This window comes from Mustela nivalis (assembly GCF_964662115.1).
Source record: "Mustela nivalis genome assembly, chromosome: 2".
In the NCBI taxonomy this organism is placed as follows: Eukaryota; Metazoa; Chordata; class Mammalia; order Carnivora; family Mustelidae; genus Mustela; species Mustela nivalis.
Window position 1 is genome coordinate 103,970,379 of NC_139021.1, and position 21,089 is coordinate 103,991,467.

Genomic DNA, 21,089 nt, shown 5'->3' on the forward strand with positions numbered 1-21,089 from the left:
AATATATATATGTATATATGCACACACACACACACAGTGCTTTTCCACACTCAAAAGATTCAGGGAGATACTGAAAGTTTGAATGTGCAGGTTTTGCATGACTCTATCAGGCCAGCCTTATAAATAAGATGAGGGAAATAAAATTTGTACAGTGCTCCCATTACTTAGGAGCCTATGCCTTCAGATTCAGTCTATTAACGTGTGAAAGATTATTACAATATCAGGAAGATTTTTCTTTTTTTTTTTTTAAAGATTTCATTTATTTATTTGACAGAGAGAGATCACAAGTAGGCAGAGAGGCAGGCAGAGAGAGAGAGAGGAGGAAGCAGGCTCCCTGCTGAGCAGAGAGCCCGATGCGGGACTCGATCCCAGGACCCCGAGATCATGACCCGAGCCGAAGGCAGCGGCTTAACCCACTGAGCCACCCAGGCGCCCCCAGGAAGATTTTTAAGTGGTGGAGTGTTAAGCTGAATTTTAAAATTAATTCACATTTCAGGATAGCTGAAAATAACACCTGTTAAATTTAAGTGTATTGTAGATATTTTGAAAGCCTTTCCTTCTCACTTTTGAAAATGTTTCAAATACTCTTCCTCCATTTATCTATGAACTGTAGCAGAAGGAGCAGAGCATGTAAGTACTTTGCAAAATGAAAATGAATTTGAAATGCCATCAAGCTGAAAACTATGGGGGTGAGGGAAAGATTCCCACTTATAGAAAGGAAATAATGAGGCAAAGAGGAGCCAGGATCAGAGGCAAAGACAAAAGGAGCAGTTTCACCCTAGGACTTGGTGAAAGGCTATGATCAAGGACAAAATATCTCCAAAATTTCTGTCTAGTCATCCATCAGAGCACATTACAACACGACAGTTTAGGAGCTCTGCCCCGTCATTTCAACTACCCCGCCCTTCCATTTCTTCCCAACAGAAGGCAACGCACCTGGACTCTCAGGAGGTAGTCTACGGTAGAGATGATTATGTTCACAGTCGTATTATTGCCAGTCTGAGTTCTCAGATAATTTTGAAAATCTACATAAGATCAAAAGATGTTAATAAAGCTTCCCCAACAGTTTAAAATGAGTTATTTGAAGAACTCCAAAACCAAATGATGTCTCCAGCAAAATCATCGTGGCTAAGAATGGTGCTTGCTTTATTCAAGAAGAGTGTTTTTCGTGGGCATCCCAACACATCGAGGTGTTTCACAGACTATCAATATTCAATTTTTGGTCTACAAGGTGGCTAACTCTGTTTCCTGATCCCTACGTCTAGAGCTCTGGGCATGTGAATCACCGGAAGGAGTTCCATCCTTTGGGATGGAGTAATTAAATTACGTATTCAGTTATCCTTTGTCCCTCAGTACTGTTCTCAGTGCTGGGAAACAAAGATAAAATTAAGATACAGTTCCTGCTTCCTACAGAGTCTGGGAGAGAGCTAGTTATATCAACTTGCGAGAAAGCAAATTATATCAACCACAAAGGAAAATACAAATACAATGAAGTAGATTCCCCAGTTAAAGAGAAGATGTATAAAAGAAATAAAGCCCTGTATTTCTGTTTAGCTATCTCATGTATCTCTTTTTTCCACCTGTCTTCTTCAACAGAACAACTGATGGAAATTAAGCGAAGTGGCTAACAAAGGACTTTGCAAGTAGGAATGCAATACACAAAAGGTCACCGTGCATGTACTAAGCATACTGAAGAAGGCTCAGGGCTGCCTGCTGACTGATTTCAAAATTCTGATTCCTTGGTACCATACCATAGCCTGGGGTCTCACACACCTGAGTTGTGTCCCTCACAGAGCAGTTGTAGGAAGCGAAAGAGGTCGCAAGTGAATTCGTCGTCCTGGAGAACCTTTTCTCCTGCAGAAAATCCAGAGAAATCAGACATGATCAACTACCCTGGCCTGTCCCTCCCCTTCTCCCCACCTCCATAAAACTTGCAGGTTGATCTAGCATTGTTCTGAACCAAAAACAGTCACAAATCATAGCCAATGTTCTATCTGAAGCTCATTCGATCATGCGCTTGGCAGATAGATGAACTTTTTCTTTGTCAGAAAAGAACATTTGAATCTTAAAACTCAAGTTTCTCTCTGTTAAAAGTAGCAGCATGGGTTTGGCAACATTTTAGAAACAACCTGAAGGTTTAAACGTTTCTTCTTTTCTTTTCTTTTTTGGGGGGATAAGGTGCTTCTAGGAATGATCTCTACATCTCTTAAAAACACCTAAGTTAAGTCTCCTTTGTTCCCAGAGTAAGACCAAGTGATTCAATGCAAAGGCATTCAATGCACAAGGAAGACAGGACCAAGAATTTCTTTTATTTAAAGAATAATTAACAGAAATTGTAAATAACAATAGAATTTTAAATGACTAGAAACTGTTTAATTCATTTCAACTAATGGTCTCATTAGCTTGCCTATGGATTTAAAAAAAGTAAAAGCTTCAATAATCTGATACAGAGACGTCATTGGTTGGAGCATTACTTGCAGAGGAGAGAACCACGAACAGACCTATTTTAAGTATCAAACCAAAAGAAAGACTTTGGCTCATGCTCTGTGAGTGAAACTAAGCAGGAAAGGTGAAAAGAAGGCTAGCTCAGAGCTACAGAAGCATCATTTAAAAACAAAACAAAAGTAATCTGGTTTCTCTTCAGATCATATAAATCGTTCACCTTTCAAAAAACAAAACAGAACAAAACAAAACAAAAAAACAACTCTATCTATGGGGCAAGCATGACACTTCAGAAAAAGGTTCAGATATTTTACCTACATTTCAATCAAAATGTACCTTGATCACAAGTCACTCTGAAAGCGAAAACACAAAAAAGAAACAAACGGAAAAACGGCACCACACAAATGAAAGTTGATTTCAAAAGCATAGAGTGTCAGTGGAAAAACTGTCAACGTTATGAGTGTACGTTCTGGCATCTAAATGTGTTGTTCAGAAATTAAAATGACACAAAAATGTTGTTTGGCAAGTGGATGGATGTACTTATGTCTTTGAAAAAAAATGATAATAACTTTTCAGACTGGAAATACTTTGGGCCAAGAAAGAAAACTATGCAATGACCATGTGTTTACTTTAACTAAAATTATGAATGATTATAAGGACAGAGAGCTGATGGACTTACCAGTCTGTAGTCTGTGACTTTCAAAGTGAGAGGCTTCGTATAATGGGAGGGTTAGGAAGCAAAACCATTTTGAAAACTAATATAAACATTAAAAAAAGTACATAAAATCACTGTCCTGGTTTCCCTGCAAGATATGATATTTGGTGACCAAACTAAAATCACCATGCATACAGATAGTTGTGTGGCAAGTTCAAGTTCAAGTGCGCATTGCTGTGATTCTCAGTCCGTGGCTGATCAGCCCATTCCTCAGTGTCTACATTCATGGCGGGATAGCAAAGAAAGGGAGAACAGTGTAGGCTAATAAAGGGAACTCTTCCCGGATGCTACTCAGTATCTCTCTGTGAACTATTTCAATCAGAAGAGTCTTTAACATAACATTTAAACCAAAATATGATGAGCTATTTACACAGACTTATTGACTCTCTCCTTGCGAGCCCATCTAAAATGGTCTTTGTTCTAGAAAACTGCATATACTCAATGTGGAATAAGTAACCCTTGAAAGAAAGTCCTCAGAAAGGTTAACAACGAAAAACATATATCGACTACTTATGTTCCTAGAAATGCTCTGCACCATGCACACTGATTTATGACGTAAGGCTGTATTCACTGTCGGCATGCACAGTAGTTTCATGACATACCAAAACACATACAAGTAACTTCACTTACAGAGGAACACGCTGAACACAGCAGAACAATGGGAAGAGGAGAGTGGGAGGGGGCGGCCAAGCCTTTATTTACCATCAGGGGATACGAGGTATAAACTGGGGTGCTCTTGCCTAACGGACACATTACGATCTGATTAAAATGCTGCCATTCCCCATGCTGCATGTAAGTGGTACAGTAACAGAGATGGATGATGGCTTTATGTCTGCAGAAGGTACAGGACCAACCGTCTATTTTGTGATGTGTGCAAAAGAAATTCCATTGTAAGATGGAAACCGAGATTAGTAACAAAACGAAATGGAGTAAAATGCAGTTGAAAGTGCTCTGACATTCTTAAAATATTTTGTAATTGGTACATGACGGTCAAATGCGAATATGGTAAAGGGCATTCCTTTGGTTTCATTTTTCATTATAAGGGGCTTATGATTTCTAATACCATAATAAAGGGGAGTAATTTCAATACTGTTGCTGGTGATGAGATGGTTGTGTGTTCCCTACTGTCCTCATCTGTGAAATGAGAACATGTGCACTAACCTCATTGGCTCTTTCTAATTTGTGGAAGCATTTTTAGAAATTGTGGAAAGGTTACAATTATTAGTAGCAGTGGCAAGAACACTAAATAAGGATGGGAACAACATGCCTAGGTGATGAATATGGTGATTTTAATTATTAAATGTGTTCAATATTTCTGAAAAGCCAATTTTAGTGGGCCAAAATATTTGCAAAAACACAATTTTCACTTGGAAATAATATTAGTAGACTTTCTTTATTCAAGCTACCAGTAAAATAAGTTCCTATTTTAAAAACCTAATCACTTTCATTTTTTTTTTTTAAAGATTTTTTTATTTGAGAGAGAGAGCAACTGAGGGGAGGGCCACAGGGAGAGAATCTTCAAGCAGACTCCCCACCGAGTGCGAAGTCCAATGTGATATTACAACCCATGAGACCATGACCTGAGATGAAACCAAGCATTGGATGCTCAACCAACTGAGCCACCCAACAGCCCCTCAAAAATCTATTATTTTTAAAGGTCACTGTTCTACTCACTAATTGGTTTATCTAATTAATTGAAAAGTACATAAGGAGTTGCTTAAGTGTTTGTTTTATTGGTTACCTAAAACCTCCATGGACACAGCTCAATGCTGTGACCTAGAGAGGCTGAGTTTAATCGTTATTAATTGCTAAAAGTTATCAATAATTATTAAAAAAATGAATGTGATGAATGGAAAGACTACCTATATAAAAACAACTTAATTAGGATAAATAGACTAGAAGACTAAGATCCTCTTTGTTATAAGGTCTTTTCATGGCAGCATCTCCAATAATGGAAAGCTAAAACGGTGAATAACATGAAATAGAAGATTGGCTGCATCAAAGAACTCCCTACAAAAGCTTGTTAACTGGAACTCAAGAGTGCTTCCCCACCGCCCTCCACCCTGCCAAAACCATGGAAGAAATAGTTTTGATCACTGATCTTCAGAGGACTCAAATATCTATTTTGTACAATGGCAAAACTGAAAGATTAAGATAAAAATATTTTTAAATACTGAAAAGTCAGGTATTTGACTCCATGTGGGCATTTTACTGTCACTGCTTAAATGGTTTAACTGGCTGCTTAAATTATACTACCACTCAACTGACAAAGGATACAGTTTTTTAAATGGATTCACAAGTAACGTTTAGTTAGTGACCACAGTGTGCTAGGCATTGTGCTAGATATATTCTCTCATCATTTCATCTCAGGTTTGCAATAATTCTATGAAACAGGTTACACAAATCCCATCTTGCAGTTCAGTAAACAAATGAGCAGTTAAGTAACTTGACGAAGGTCCTGGCTAGGACTAGCTACTGGCCAGTTAAGGGTTTGAGTCCAGTAAATTTCAAAAAACATTCATTAAGTGTCATCTACACACTAGGCACCTTGTGAGGTCCTGGGCACATAAGGAGTGATAGACACAAGCCTGAACCTGAAGTTTATGGTCTAATGGAAAAGACAGGCAATGAACAGGTCATTTCAATATCATATGGTCTGAGTCCAGTATGCTCTAGTTTCTACACTTCCTAAAGCTCACATCAGTAATCAATAAGATCTTTAGCTAACAATCACTGACTACATGGACCCTATGTTAGTTAAAATTGTGAACTCCTACTTGTTTTTATCAATTTTAGAACCCAAGGAAAACCATCTTCAGGCTATATGGCCTTGGGAAAATCTGTTCACCTTTCTGAGCCTTAGTTTCATCATTCAGATATGGCAATTAACAATCTCCAGAGCTAACTACTTTATAGGGTTGTTGGGACAATAAAATTGGTTTGAGCAAGTACAATTGCGTTGAGATATGCAACACACAATAGGAATCAAAGTGACATTTCAATGACATGAAGTCATAGGTTCAAAAAACCTAGGTTTCTAAAACACAGACTTCCAGTGGGTTGTGGATGTAGTAACTAATCAATCCACATACGTCGTGCACTCGACTTAACACCAGTGCATAAAATGTACTCTTCATTCTTTCAGATCCAAGACAGCAAAAACGACCACTATGCCAGATAAATTAGGTATGTCCCATGGATAACAGAATTAAAGGACCTGTCAGCTTCGGAGGAAGACATTCTTTTGCTTTCAAATGGGATTTGCAGATTACTTCTCTTATAACCTCTTACTGCCTTTCAGTTCCCATTCCTCCAACCAGAATCCTTACTGTTCTTCACCCATTCCATCTACCGACACCCTGATAGATCTCCCTGCCTTCGGCCTGCGGGATTCATTGTACACGGCACTGCCCACAGTACTGGTAGGCAATCTAATTGCAACACTCTCCCACGAAACAGATGGGTTCCTCTAACAGTAATTATGAAAAACAGACTCTCAAAAATTTCCTCACTCTATCATTAAACATAATAATCTCAGAGCTCCCAACTTCCATGAAGGAAATCATGCTGCTCCCCCCTATCTTTGCAAGACTCGGGGTCTACTTAGCATGCTAGCTGAGGAATGAGTCAATCACACACTTGAATGTCACTGGTCGGAACAGTGGATGCTAGGAACATGGAATACTACGGACATGTTACTTACATAATGACTGTCCGTGTCCTCAGAAAGAAAGCATGGAATTCCTCCGCATGGCACAAAAGGCTTTCACAGTGTCCCACGAACTATCTTTCTCTTCTAGTCTGTTTATTTCTCTCCAGCCATATTAGGCCAGTGACGTTCCTTGTCATACCTTGTACCTTAAGCCCTGCGTGTGCGGCTCCCTTCCACTGAAATGTCTTCCTTTGCCTTCCTTATTTACCAGGTAAACACCTACTTCAGGCCATCTGTTACCTCTACCGAGATCCTTACCGCGTGAGCCTGGCAGCTAAGTACTTCAACTCAGTCCACTCATACACACAGATCATGGGTCTCAAAATTATTTGTTTCCAAGTCTGTCTACACAACGCTGAGCCCATAAAGAACTCAGATGCGTAGGACAGTGTCTAGCACATAACAGCACTCAAATTTCAATCAGTGCTTTACTGTTTAAAAACTGGGCAGGGATGTTAGGAAAATCTCTTTAGTGCCACGAACTAACATCACAGGCTTTTCTTGAAAAGAAACTTGACCTAGAGGAAGGGTAGAGCAGTGTAGTCAGAACTCAGAGGGTAAGCTGAACTAGTGTCAGACTCTGCAAATCTGGGGTGAGAGATAGCCAATAAATAATTAAAGTACTAAGTAACTACTAACTAAAAATTAGGATAGCCAATATTGAGAGATTGTGTTGATTACTGTTTTGATTAATAATGAATAAATGAATAATTAATTCTTTTGCTTGCAACTTCATACAGACTTGATGAGGTCACTATAAACATGCCTAGTAAGAACCTCGATTCAGCACATTATCAGATACAGATGGAAATTTAGAAAGGTTAATTGGTAGTTAATGCTTTGTACACAATTTTTAAAAATCAAACAATTTCTGCGGAATGAGATCCGCTTCAAGAGTTCATCTTGCTGATGAAGTCTAGGACCACCACAAAAAGATCAAAAAATAAAATACGATCTCTCCTACTACATTCCAAGAAGTTTGAAAGAAGAAAAATTGCACTTTCAAGCTCATAATGACTTTGTAATGAGGATTAATGGTTCTGAGAAAAAAAATAATCCAAGGATGGAATGAAATATTAAATATTCATATAGGTTTTTGGTTTTGAACTTCCTTATATGTTAAAGGAAAACACACAGGGCTAAAAAGTATACAGAGAGGACAACACTGAGCACATCACAAGTCTACTAAACACACCTGCCATGGAAAACTGGTTTTCGGTTTTGTTTTTGTTTTTGTTTTTTTAAACAAGTGGGAGGTCAGGCTTTGTAGAAATGGGAGAAATTTAGGAAGAAGGGATATTAATACTCGCAAACATACATGATGGTAACAGCCGTGGAAAAAGGAGTGTTCAATCATTAGACTGAAATCCTCACGTACAAACCTTAGAAAGGCACGTATTCCCCAAGGGTATCTCAATATAAAATTAGGAGTATCACGTTTAACCATACAAAGTTCCAAAGTGATTTTACAACTTCAACATTAAGTGCAAAAATTGGCAGTAGATTAGTGTCTTTGAAGGGAGGAATGAGCAATAAGTAAAAGCAAAAAATACCACCTAACCAATATGGTAAGTACAAAATAAGCCCCCGGGAGGTAAAAGGTAGAGGAAGGGACTGTCTCATGAAACTGGTAACCGTGGGAGGCTGAAGGTCTGCAGTTCAGTCTTTACCCTGCCATTTCACTGTGTGAGACTAGACAAGCCTTGTACCCTTCCCACCATTCAGCGTCCTTATCTATAAAACGGGGACAAGATCTCACTGGTGGTTGTAGGTATCAAAAAGGTACATGTAAATTAAATATTTTCCAAGGCTATGCAATTTATGGTTATTTTCTCATCATCAGGAAGAGATCTGGCCTAATAGAGACAGCTGGTTAGGTTGGAGAAAAGTTAGAGTGTCAGATTATTTTTCTCCATGCTGAGTTTACAGTGTTTGGGCCTCAAACAGATTGAGATTTTTTTCAACCTTCTCTATGGATTCTGGGAGGAATGATCGATTTTCCTTCCCCTATGAGGGTATAAACTTTTCTTAACTTCTGTAGACCTTAAACAAAAGAATGGACATGTCACAGAAATTTTTTAAAAATGTGCCAAAAGGCAGAGTTGCTCTAAGTGTTCTCAATTTGGAAAGTAGTATATTATTCATAGAACGACTGAATTACCATTGTTTTCTCAATCGGCCTCTTGATAAAAGCAAGACTGAGTATTCAGAGAGCACGATTTGATCTCTAAAGCCTTGCTGATGTACTAGGTACTTTTCAGAAATCTCACCCCTTGTTTATTACCATAGGATATCACATCTTTTAGAAACTACTATCTGTGTTACTACATTAGTTTGCAACTGTTTCTACTGCTCTTCGAATTCAGTCCCAAGGATGAAAAAGTTTTTATGTTAAGAAGGTCTTTAACGTGTGATGTTTTCAAGGGAATAGAGTAAAAACTGCAGATCTCTCAATATTTGGAAAGCAACTGGCAGAGCCTCGTGGCCAAGAGGAGACTCAGCCAGTCACAGCCCCCCACCACCCCGATAACCACTGATTTTCCCATGCACCCACTGGTGCAGCCATAAAGCCACAGTATGTCCAAGACAGAAACGCCACAGGGAGACTACACATCTATGATTCATTCCTTTAGACAACGATTGCAAACATTGGGTCCACCAGAATTTTCTTCAAAATGAAAGACATGGAACAAAACAAATCCAAAAAATGTAACTGAAATGCTTCTTGCCCCTCCATGTCTAATATGTTAATAACTGCACATCCTCATGGAAAGAAAAAAAATAAGGAAAGCTTGATGTATGGGTTTTAAAATAAAAGGATGCATAATGATGGAAATGAAATAATCTATTCGTTAAACAATCTATAAAAGGAAAAAATGCACAAAAAACTGTCACTGTCAAGACTATACACAAAGCTAAAGACAAATGAAGGAGCAAATAAAGAAAAGGCAGATCATTTGTAATAATTACCACGCTCATGTGTGATGACTGAGGAAGGGAAGAAAGTACATTTATAGTTGAAAGAAAAGGAAATGGGAAAAAAAAAAGAAGTTGAAATGTTGGTTTTTGTCTTGCTGTTTGTAAGGAAGTAAAATAGAAAAAGTGTTAATCGGTTTGGGCAATTTTGTGTGTTGAAAAGAATAAACCAATCAAATCAATTTCATATTGAGAGATGTGACTAATTCTCACGTCAGAATTCTCACCAAGTGATTTCTGATTTAGGACTCAGGAATGTTATTCCAATCCGTATCTGACTGACAAAGGACAGGAGACCCGGTAAGCTAAGCCTGTGGGGGGCCACTGTTTCCGCGTGGGAGCCGATATGAACAATGATGAAGAATGATTAATGGGACTGCCTCTGGAACATTAAGTAATAACTGTAGGGAAAAATGAAATTGATTTCTAATTCCAAGACAGGGAAGTCAGACTTTGGAGAGAGAATTCATTCATTTTCAGGCATTTTACAGCTAAAGGAAAATGCCCAGGGCTTCCTGGAGACCCCAGAGGCAGGCAGGTAATGGGCTCTGAGATTTGTAAGGACTCTGAGTTCTCAAGATGGGGCCCTCAGGCTGGGTGTTATATAACTGTTGACACAACCCTTAATAATGAAGAGATTTGGCTGGATAGTCATTTCGGAAAATTTAAGTAAGTTTAGAGGGCTGCTGGCAATTTTTCTTAAAGTTAACTAACACAATTAGGTAGCGGTAGGACTGATAGTTGATGATTGAATCTATACATTCATATGTCAAGCAGAAAACAAAGTGGCATTAGTAGTAGCAGCATTACAATACACATAAATGAAAATTTTTAAAGAATAGTAAGAAACATGCAGCTAATTCTTTTACCTATTATAAGAATAAAAATATACAGAAATAATTAGAGAGATTAGTTAATTTGAAAATATTTCAGGAAGGTAAGCAGACTGCAAAAGGCGGGTGGGAGAAAATTTATTTTTTGAAACAAGATTAGTTTTATTGAAGATCCAATGTTCCAAAACTAATACATTGATAAGATGACCACTCCAAACAAGACCAAGCAAATGAAAACAGATAAACACACAGGGCCTCACTGAAACTAAATCAACTGAAAAAAGTCAAACACAAAAGAATAAAAGCAAATCAAGACAAAAAAAAAAATACTGAAGATTATTTTTCTTAATAAATACTGAAACGCAAGTGCAGCAATAGTTATTTCTGCTTTAAATGTGTTAAATTTTCTAGTTTAAACACACATCTGTTAGAGAAAAACTCTAAGATTATGTGAGCCATTCTACTGGTGCACATGTAAATTAAGTGATCGATTATTTAAACATTAAAAACGACTCTTAATTTTTTTCATCAAATTTGGACTTTTTGCAAAGACATATGGATGTATGAGATATCTGTGCTAAAAGGGAGGAGACCGTCAGAATAATGGTTAATGGAAGGGTCTCTCAAACTACCCCTATTTTAAGAAGACAGAAGAATGAATCTGAGAGTTTCAATTTGCCAGATTAGCCACAAGAAGTCAAACATTCTCTAATGTGGTTCACCCATCTGCTTTATAATTTTACAGATAATTCTCTAATAAGGGATCTTGATCTACTACCCAACTAGGGGAAAGGTGACTTATAGTAGGTCTGGAACAAAAAGGAGTTAATGGCTAACAGGGAAGGTTGAGTTTTGGGTGACCTGAGTGAGTGTGTAATTATGAACTTTTAAATGAATCACAGAAGCATTTGGGCCATTTAAAAATAACCTTGTATCTCTCTGTACTCAAAAGGTAATTGGTAATTGACTCATTTCAGGAAAGGGGGGGCAGGTGATCCTTTTAATTTAAGTGATCAATACCTGATCCTTCTTCGGTCACCATTCCAAGTCCTTCAGCTTTGTTTTGTCTCTCAAATGCATTTAGGTCGAGGACACTACAATAACAGGGAGAAAGACACTGAGAGGACTAATAGAAAACCTTGTATCTTCAGGAGAGCAAGTGTCTACAAATCACCTATCATGAAACGCAAACCAAATATTAACATACAGTGAAGACATGCCCCAATTCAATGTCTACCAACCATACTTTCCTAGTGGCAGCCCAGTTTCTCCCCAGGGTCTGCACTGAAATGATCCGTGTGAAAGGCGAACATAAGGCATTAATGGGGTTTGAACTTCGGGTGTACATTACAAAGTTAACAGGCACACTGAAATATAATTATAATAATCATGTTTTTCCAGCTAGAATAGCTTATTACATTAAGTATCTGTCAGATTCCTTTGTCAAATGCTGTCTGAATGATTTTAAATACTGTAAAAAATAGAAAATGATTATCATAAATTAGTCGGTTAGGGATCATTTATTTAGGGAAAATGAGAAATGGTCTACAAGCTCCCAAATAAAACTCATCAGAATCTTCCTTTTCCTGTTTTAACATTCATAGCCTGCTCATTTTCAAGTATGCAGAATACACATTAATTCCCTAAGGTCCCTATTTAATCACAGGATAGACTATTATAAGACATCATTAACACTGAGTAAGTTAATAATTAAGACATTACTAACAGCTAACAATAAGAAAATATGACATCCTCTATTGTCCCACTTTAGTGTGTACTTAATCATTAAAAAATATTCTCTGTATCATTAGTGTCAGCAAAGTAAAACAAAAACTTTGAAAGATACAACCCACCGAGTAGAACCAAAACAAGGGAGGTATGTGCTTACCTACAGGACTGCATCAGGCCAGCCAGACTCTGAAAGAAGCCCACATCCTTTTTCTCCTTGAGGTAGTCAAGCATTTTCTACAGTAAATATAGAAACCACAGGGCTACTGAACACAAGTCTTATTCTATGTTGAATAAGAAACAACAAAAACATGCTCTCTATGCTGGAATAAAGATGTAAAACATTCAGTGCATACAAATATGACCACAACTTTAACAAGAAATAGAGACGAGTGTGTCAAGGCACAATGGCTGTAGATTTCAATGTCAATAAAAGGGTTGGCTTGGAATAAGGAGCATAAACATCATGAGCACCATGATTGTCCAGGGAAAAATAACACTCGTAACTCTCTTCTAGTCACTCTTTAAGTATGTGAAGATTCAGATTTTTAGTTCAAGCTTATTAGGAAGAAGGCCCACCCAGATGCTAGTCCTAGATTTCCACACAAAAGTGAGGTCCTTAAACCCGGGTAATGTTGGCAACCGTATGCTAATGTCATAGACAGAAATGTAGTTTCCATCATCATGGTCTCTAAACCTAAGGAATGGTAGTAATCGTTTTGACAATTACATTTTTCTTCTCTGTTGTCAGAATGATGTCCAGATTCTGTGGTTAAAATTTTGATTAAACACAAAAGTAAAAAATGCAAAAGCAGAGCATAGCTCTACCTTCTTAGCTTGTTATTACATATTACAGTGAAACAGCTGCCTTGAATGTGGATGACAATGTGTTGGAAGTTTCAAACGAGAAGCACATACAAGATGATAAAATGACAGAAGGCACACCAAAGGTTTGAAGAAAAGAAAGATACTGCTTTTCTCCAAATCTTGAATGGAGGTGAATAATTCCTGTTATCAGTGCTGTCTAAAGTAGGGCTGAGCTAAAATGGTCAGCATTTTGGTAGTAATTTGGTTTCTAGAAATTTGAGTGAAAGGTAATATAAGGTACTAAATATGTAGAAGTTGTATATGTAAGCACACACAAATAGTACACACACACATACACACGTAATGTACATACACACATGCAACACATATAAACACATATATACACATACACACATATACACATCTCACATGTATACACACATACACACAAATATGTACATTCCACAATATACACAAACACCTGGCCATTTTGAGGGGAGTGTGGTAAGTTCCTGGTCTAATAAAACATGAATCACTTACTAATCACGGGAAGTTTAAAATAAGGAATATGGCTCAGAGTTAAAGGGAGTTAGTAGGATATGTATCTGAAGGTTTACAGAAAAAAGAAAAGCCTGTATAGACAAGTTCCTGTATTACATGATCTCTCATGGGTCCATTTAGCTCCAAGGATTTCTGAATCTATCTGCTACCTAATTTAGGACTTTTGAAGTAAAACATAAAGGGAAATTATTTTGTGCTAAATATTATAGAGAGAAGGTGGGCTTTCTTCAGTTTTCCTTTAATTTGAGTCATATAGTCATTTGCTATGGAAAGCAAAAAAGGACATCTGTAAATTGGGTGGGAAAAAAAGACATCATTATCTTCGCTTAGTTCTAACGGAAACTTAGCATTCCTTTTGACTACTAATAGAAGCAACAAACACAGACTCTGATATTGTCACCAGTAGAAATTTCAGAGATCTTCATATCACATCACAGTCATTGTTGAAGTGACTTAAAAATACTTAGGCTAATCATTTCTTCTCAATAATTAGACCAAGCACTAGATCTTTCATTTAACAAGTTCATAAAGGAACACAAATTACTTTTTCAAAAAACCTGTTCATAATATATGAATAACAACATTTGACTAGGTGTGGTTTCTTTTGTAAACCTGTGCGATTTCCCTTTGCAATTTAAAAACATGACACCAAGAGGAGTCCAGATGCTTCACTAAACCATCAGAGGCATTAAAAAGCAAAAGTCAGGCACCCTGGCTTAGATTAGACGTATGTACCCCTCCAGTCTACAAATGTCACAATTTTATTTACAGAAAAAGAGGCATGCAATTTAAGAAAAATGTAAAGAGTTTTTCAGCTATTCTCGGTTGCTAACTTAACCTAGTCCAAATCTTCACCAACCCAAAGGCAAGCTTCAAAAATTCTGTATTTCTTAGAATCAAAGATCTTCTAGGAACATACTCAGGGCTTTGTCCACTGTCGTGTTTCTGGGGCTCACAGCAACCTGAAGTCAAATATCCCAAGGTTTTCATTAGACTTCCTTTCCTTCCCTCAGGGTGGCCCTTTCCCTGCCTCGCCAAAACTTACCAAGACGCAACAGTTATCAGCTGCATGTTCATAAACTGTTCTTTCTCATACAGAAGGCAATACAGAAAAATATGAGAGAGATGCTGCCAAACTAGGCTCCTGAGCTAAGAACATTCACTTTTCTCCACTATTAAAGCAAACCATTTTACGCTGAGTCACATGAAATGCAAATTTCACAGGATGACACATCTGATAGGACTTCAGATTCCTCAAGAGTGTTCGTGCCCCATATGGCAGCATGCGACCTAGATGTTTGAGTCCTGGGGCGAGATGGCCACCACATAAAGGCTTTTTTTTTTTTTTTACACAGAAAATGAAAAATTTTCCAACTGATAGTTCTTCCAGGAGGGCTGAAACAGGGACTAAAACAAAGTGATGGCAATATGGTCCATCTGTACAAAGACTACATTACGGGGACGGCTTAAAGACATTACCTGCTGCACTGTGGAGTTGCCCCCATTTAAGATAGCAATTCCAAGTTTCAAAGTCGCAGCTACCATTGGTCCCGTATCCCCTGAAAAATATAAAAAATAGCATTCCTGCATAATGATGGAAGACAGACTGACTTACCAAAAAACATTTCAAGAGTAATAATGCATATTTTGCCAATATTCTTACTAAATTCTGTGTAATGTATCTAGGAATTGAAACTATATGAGAACATTAAGGAAAAAAAAAAAAGAAGAAGAAGAAGAAGAAGAAGAGGGGTGCCTGGGTGGCTCAGTTGGTTAAAAATCCAACTTTTGATTTCAGCTCAGATCATGATCTCAGGGTTGTGAGATGGGACTCGATGCCTGGTACAAGGGTCTGCTTCAGATTCTTTCTCTCCTTTTCCCTCTGCCCCTCCCTCTCGCTTGTGAGCATACTATCTAATAAAATCTTCTAAAAAAAAAAAAAAAAAAGCAACAATTGATTCTGCAGTCAAATGCTCTGCCCCTGAGCTATACCCCCTCAAAAACACTGATTCTGAAATACTGACATCTAAAGCTATAAAGATTCAAAACTGGGCGCCTGGGTGGCTCAGTGGGTTAAGCCGCTGCCTTCGGCTCAGGTCATGATCTCGGGGTCCTGGGATCGAGTCCCGCATCGGACTGTCTGCTCAGCAGGAGCCTGCTTCCTCCTCTCTCTCTCTCTCTGCCTGCCTCTCTGCCTACTTGTGATCTCTGTCAAATAAATAAATAAAGTCTTAAAAAAAAAAAAACTTTTATAAAAAAAAAAAAGATTCAAAACTAATCATGTATATTAAAATAATACTTGAATAAGAGCTACCGAAGATTTCAAGAAAATTTCTCTCCCTCTCCACTCAATATTACATTTAAATAACTTTTATCATTTTTCTTTCAGCACCTTTATCTTACAATGTTTATAGTATTGCTTTATTAGGATGACTGGTCACAATTTTAAGTCATTCAAATAATAATGACAAAATTTTAAGTCTACTTATTTATGTATTTATTTTAGTAATTTCTACACCCAACATGGGGCTCGAACTCATGATCCTGAGATCAAGAGTTGCATGCTCTTCTGACTGAGCTAGAAAGGTATCCCAATAATGACAAAATTTTAAATCTAACAAGTTACATTATATATCATTGAATATATTTTATTTTTACATTATTCACCTCTGCTTACCTGAGAATATAGAAAAAATAGAAATAGAAACAATAATAGAGATAAAAATATCTTAGAAATCTGGGAGAGGGGTGCTTAATAACAGAATGTGTAACTGTCATTTCTCTGCCCCACTGCAAATTATAGGAAAAATATTTCACAAAGAAGATACTGCTAATGTAAGAAAAATGATCTTGGCTGGCACTGAAAAATACAATAGTATTTTAGTTGTTTAAAAGGGATCACTTAAAAAGTCTAAACTTTTACATCAAGGGTCTGAAAATTACGGACTACAAGGTCAAGTCCAGCCTGTCATACATTTTTGTAAATAAAGTTTTATTGGAACTCAGCCACACAGTTTGTTTACATACTGTCTGTAGCGGCTCCCCTGCTACCATGGCAACGTTGAAGGGTTGTGACAGAGACCCATGGCCAGCAAAGCCAAACACATTTACTATCTGGCCTCTCACAAAAAACATTCATCCATCCCTGATTTACATGGTTTGTCAGGCTTGGGTCAAGCTATAATTTCCAAACCCAAAAGAACAGAAATAAATCTTTGACTCTGAAGGGGGGGAAAAATGTTGGACTGGGCTAACGAGAGCCTGCATTTCCAAAGGCACCTGACCTCATGATGAACAAGAAATTCAGGGACTAACTAAATCAGCAGAATTTAAATCAGGGCGTTCCCAGGGAAGAAAGAAGTCTGAGGAGAGCATCAAGCCTCACCTTTGCTGGCGCTGATGGTCTGTAGCACCATCTCAGCTGCCCCGCGGTCGTGGAGCCTGGCTTGTTGGTAGAGTAGCTTTTGCTTTTCCATTTCTTTTTCCTGAACACAAATCCCAACCGTTTATGTTGTGGCTGTCATTAAGCACGGCAGCTTTCTATAAACCATATTTTTAGTCATCTCTTCATGTATGGGCTCTATGACAACATTATGGACCATTTCAACACCAACAATGTTATTCAACAGATGTTAACAATATTCAACTCTTGGTTTTTGCCCTTTATATTTTTCTTGATATGCTTTTGGTACTGGCTTATCAGGATGGATTTTCTCAATTGTAATTGTTTGATTAGTCCAAAGCCTGTATCACAGTTTCGAAGTACTGTATTTCGTCATTGAAACTTGCACTTTCTGAATTATACGTTTGTGCATGAGTTTGTTACGTTTCAATCATCTCCCATGCCATGGCCATAACTTGATACTGCTCAGCAAATGGCTCGAGTTGCAAGGTATCACTAAATGACAGGAAAACATTCACAGAGACGTGTTGGAGTTTAAGCAAAATTGAAAGCTGATATGAATCAAAAGGTAGGCTTCAACGAAGTAGTGGACTCATGACACAGATCTGCCCAGTCACCCCCCAAGAATAAAAGAAGCAATGTGCCTTTATATTTTGTATTCTCGGGTGGTAACAAACGATACTGCATGGGGCTGCCCGTGCAAATGGCTGGGGTTTGTTCTTTTCCACTTAAACTACCACTGAAAACATAAAGAAGAAAATAAAAATAAAATATAAAGGCACAGCAAATTCAAGACTGGTAGGATCATTCACTTGAGCTATCCAGTTCACTGGAGAATTGAGACGGAACTAAGCAGTACAAGTTGCAAAATGAAAGTTGCATAGAGCCCTAGGACAGCGAGTCCATCAAATGGCGTGGTAGAGAAGCTTAGTCAATGGGACATGAAACAGTCAATTAGTATCATGTCCATAAACACAACGGCCAAAACATATATGACCTAAGAGCAGGAAGAGCGGCAGCAGAAGGAGCCAGAGGGACAGCTTTGCTGCCATAAACTTTCCATCCAAAGTACGGAAAATAGACACAGGAAGATGGAAGAGGTTTAAAAAATGAAGGCTTGCTAGTTACAGAATATGAAAAAGAAAGTAAACTAAAAGGGGGAGGGGGAAGAAATGGGCTCAAACAAATGAAAAAAGAAACCTTCAAATCAAAAGCAACCAACACAGACATTTATGCTGTTACCAGAGAGTTCTCGCCGAGGCTGGCAAATTTGTTTCTTAAATCTTTGATAATATCGTGCTGCGAAAACAAAATTGATCAGGGTTTTTTTTCACACTATAGTTAGAGCTCCTGTGGTTAAAGTTTTATTTTTTTTTTCTTAAATTATGTGATAGGTCTAAATGGAAGCAGAGAAAAGAAAAAAAAAAGGCAGCTTTGCTTTGTTGTAGCCATGCTAACATCTAAAAGGTTTGCCTTCATGTTTAAACCTCTTCCTGCAGCGTCAAGAACAAAACGAAAACAAAACCACACGGACACACAAAACCATACTGTCATTACAACACAGTTTCAGAAAAACTAAAAGAAGACCCTTTCGCCTGCTCTTCAGGTGTGCTTTCGAACTGGTCAGCAACATTTGATCCCTCCTTTTAGACCCAACAATCTTTCACTTTCCTCCCGTGGCCAGAGCTACAAAGGAACTCGGCACTTCCACTTCATAACCAAATTCCTCTCGTGGAAAACGTTTTCAGGAAGACAGAGATTAAAAGAAAAAAAAAAAAAAAAACTATTGGCTAAGGAACCACCCTCTCATTTTCATCAACTGAAGAGGCAAGGGAGTTGGAAAGACTGATTCTTCTTTTGACCCAATAGAACATATGAAGATAGTCCTCGGGAAACCCAGAGAAGAAGACAGATAGCAGCATGCCATATACTCGTGAGGCAAAAAACAAACAGACCACAAGCCCTTTGCCATTTGTGCTTCAAAAGTAGGTGGGCCAGCTCAGAGATCTGCTAGAACAACTTGCACAGAACATTCTAGACCCCACTATCCTCTTCGGTAACTGAAATCATGCCTGATGGGTGAATGTCAGGAAGATTGAAAGACAGGGTGTCAAATTGCCTCCTTTAAAAAATAAACTCCCTGGGCAAAGATCACCCTCATTTTTCTCACACAGCATCTGAATTTCAATTATAATAAATACTTCAGGGGAGATGATGGGATTCGTCTGAAAAAAAATATCGAGCTAAAAAAGATAACTGATCTAGAAGCAGGAACCCCATACTTCATAAAGAGGGATCAGGTCGAACTCTTGGTTGAATTTCTTCTTCGTCATACTGAGTTGGAAGCTTTCTCCTCAGAAGATATTTAATATTATTTCTTTCTGGTATTTTGTCCTTGGAGAAGTGCTTCTGGGCATGCAATTCAATCTCGCTATTGGAGATTTTATCACATTGTAATAAAATAAAACCTTGAAAGCTAAACCAGAAAGTTTACAGACAATAAAATGATAAATTATGTGGAAAGAAAGAAAATTCTTTAATTTCCAATTTACTGCAGATTAGCTTTTCTAAGAAAACTGAAGAGAGATATTTTTAAAGTATTTTACCTGGGGAAATAGCACTTTGGAAGGACCTTTTTAAAGCATTTTAAAGCAGGGTTTCTGCCCCATCCCAGATTCTACCTAAAGTGCCAAAGGGTCTTAAATAAACATTATACCTCTACTTGAAGTTCAGTCTTTCAATGACTCTAAGGTTACAAAAAAGGTTGGGGTGGGGGAAGGAGCTCCACAATTTCAATTTTCTCTTAGGCGAAAAGTTCTGATCACCAAGAACAACCAGGGAAGATCAGCTGTTTTCCTTATAAGACTGTTACAAGTCTTTTCGAGGTCAGTGGTGGTAATAAATCAGACCTAGGATCAAATTCCAGACATTGAATAGGAGGTATACACATCATGACTGCTTTTAGTATGAGTGAAGTTAGTAATCAAATTGCTAATATTCTTTCATTTTTTTTCCCCAGGGTGCCTCATGTTTAGCATTGGATGGGGGGAGGGGCAGCAAGGCAGTAGAAGACCTGAAGAAAAAAAAAAATCAGTTCTTCAACAATTTGTTTTGTATGAGAAAAAATACTGAAATTAAAAAATATATATATATACAATTGCCCATCCTTGATGGAGAAAATAGTTTATCCCTACAATGGAGATGAATGATATTTTAAACAAGAGCAGCTTTTTTGACAGCAAAACTTGTACCCTGTTTCTGTTGGACCCTCCTCAGTGACATGGGCGTTTGGGGCAGCTGGTGCCTCACAGCTCACTCTGTGCTCAACACCGCATGAGCCCAGTGGGTTTGCTGCTTTCCCTTGAGTTTCCAAGCCTTCAGCAACTGCTGAAAAGGTTTTCATAATGTTTTTCTCTTCTGCTGCGTGTGGAAGCTACCTGTAAGTGAACAGAAATCTCCAGCAACCGGACTCTTTTTAAAATACTTTCCATAATTTCTTAGTAAGTCGATCTTAAACATCCTTCTGATTTGGCATCTTAAATGTAGTCATTACCTACAAGGTAATGTTGAGTCTCGACATTTTAAGAAAGAAAATGGAAATGTAGGAGATTTGATTGGATAGCTAGGAGGACAAAAGCGAATGGCAGTGAAATGGTACTAATAATTTGGTCAGACTAAGGGAAAACAAAAATATAGATAAGAGACATATTGTCCATTTCAATTAATTTTGTTTGGTATTCTAGTTTCTGATACTGTAGATTGGTCACATTCATAAAGAACGGACCAGGAGTGCTAGGAAAACTTTTAAGATTATAACTTTGTTTAAAAATAGATGGTCCCTCAAATTCATAAATTTTTTTGAAGATTAAATTAATGTATACAGAGTTTTCTACAAGTAAGTCACCATGAGGA

The 21,089-nt window shown here is 37.8% G+C and overlaps 1 protein-coding gene across 3 annotated transcripts in view; it reads right to left on the reverse strand.

Moving 5' to 3' along the window:
• Window positions 1-21,089, reverse strand: part of RYR2 (ryanodine receptor 2) — a 733,452-nt gene that overhangs the window by 62,425 nt on the left and 649,938 nt on the right. For 2 of the 3 annotated variants that reach the window (XM_082721309.1, XM_082721307.1), the window contains 6 exons: window positions 17,160-17,259; window positions 15,254-15,333; window positions 12,567-12,643; window positions 11,699-11,772; window positions 1,774-1,854; window positions 937-1,025 (listed from right to left, as the gene is read on the reverse strand). In XM_082721309.1, the coding sequence (XP_082577435.1) occupies window positions 937-1,025; window positions 1,774-1,854; window positions 11,699-11,772; window positions 12,567-12,643; window positions 15,254-15,333; window positions 17,160-17,259 (501 nt within the window). Of the gene's footprint in view, window positions 1-936; window positions 1,026-1,773; window positions 1,855-9,839; window positions 9,858-11,698; window positions 11,773-12,566; window positions 12,644-15,253; window positions 15,334-17,159; window positions 17,260-21,089 lie in introns of all 3 variants that reach the window. The other variant, XM_082721308.1, reaches the window with a different exon arrangement.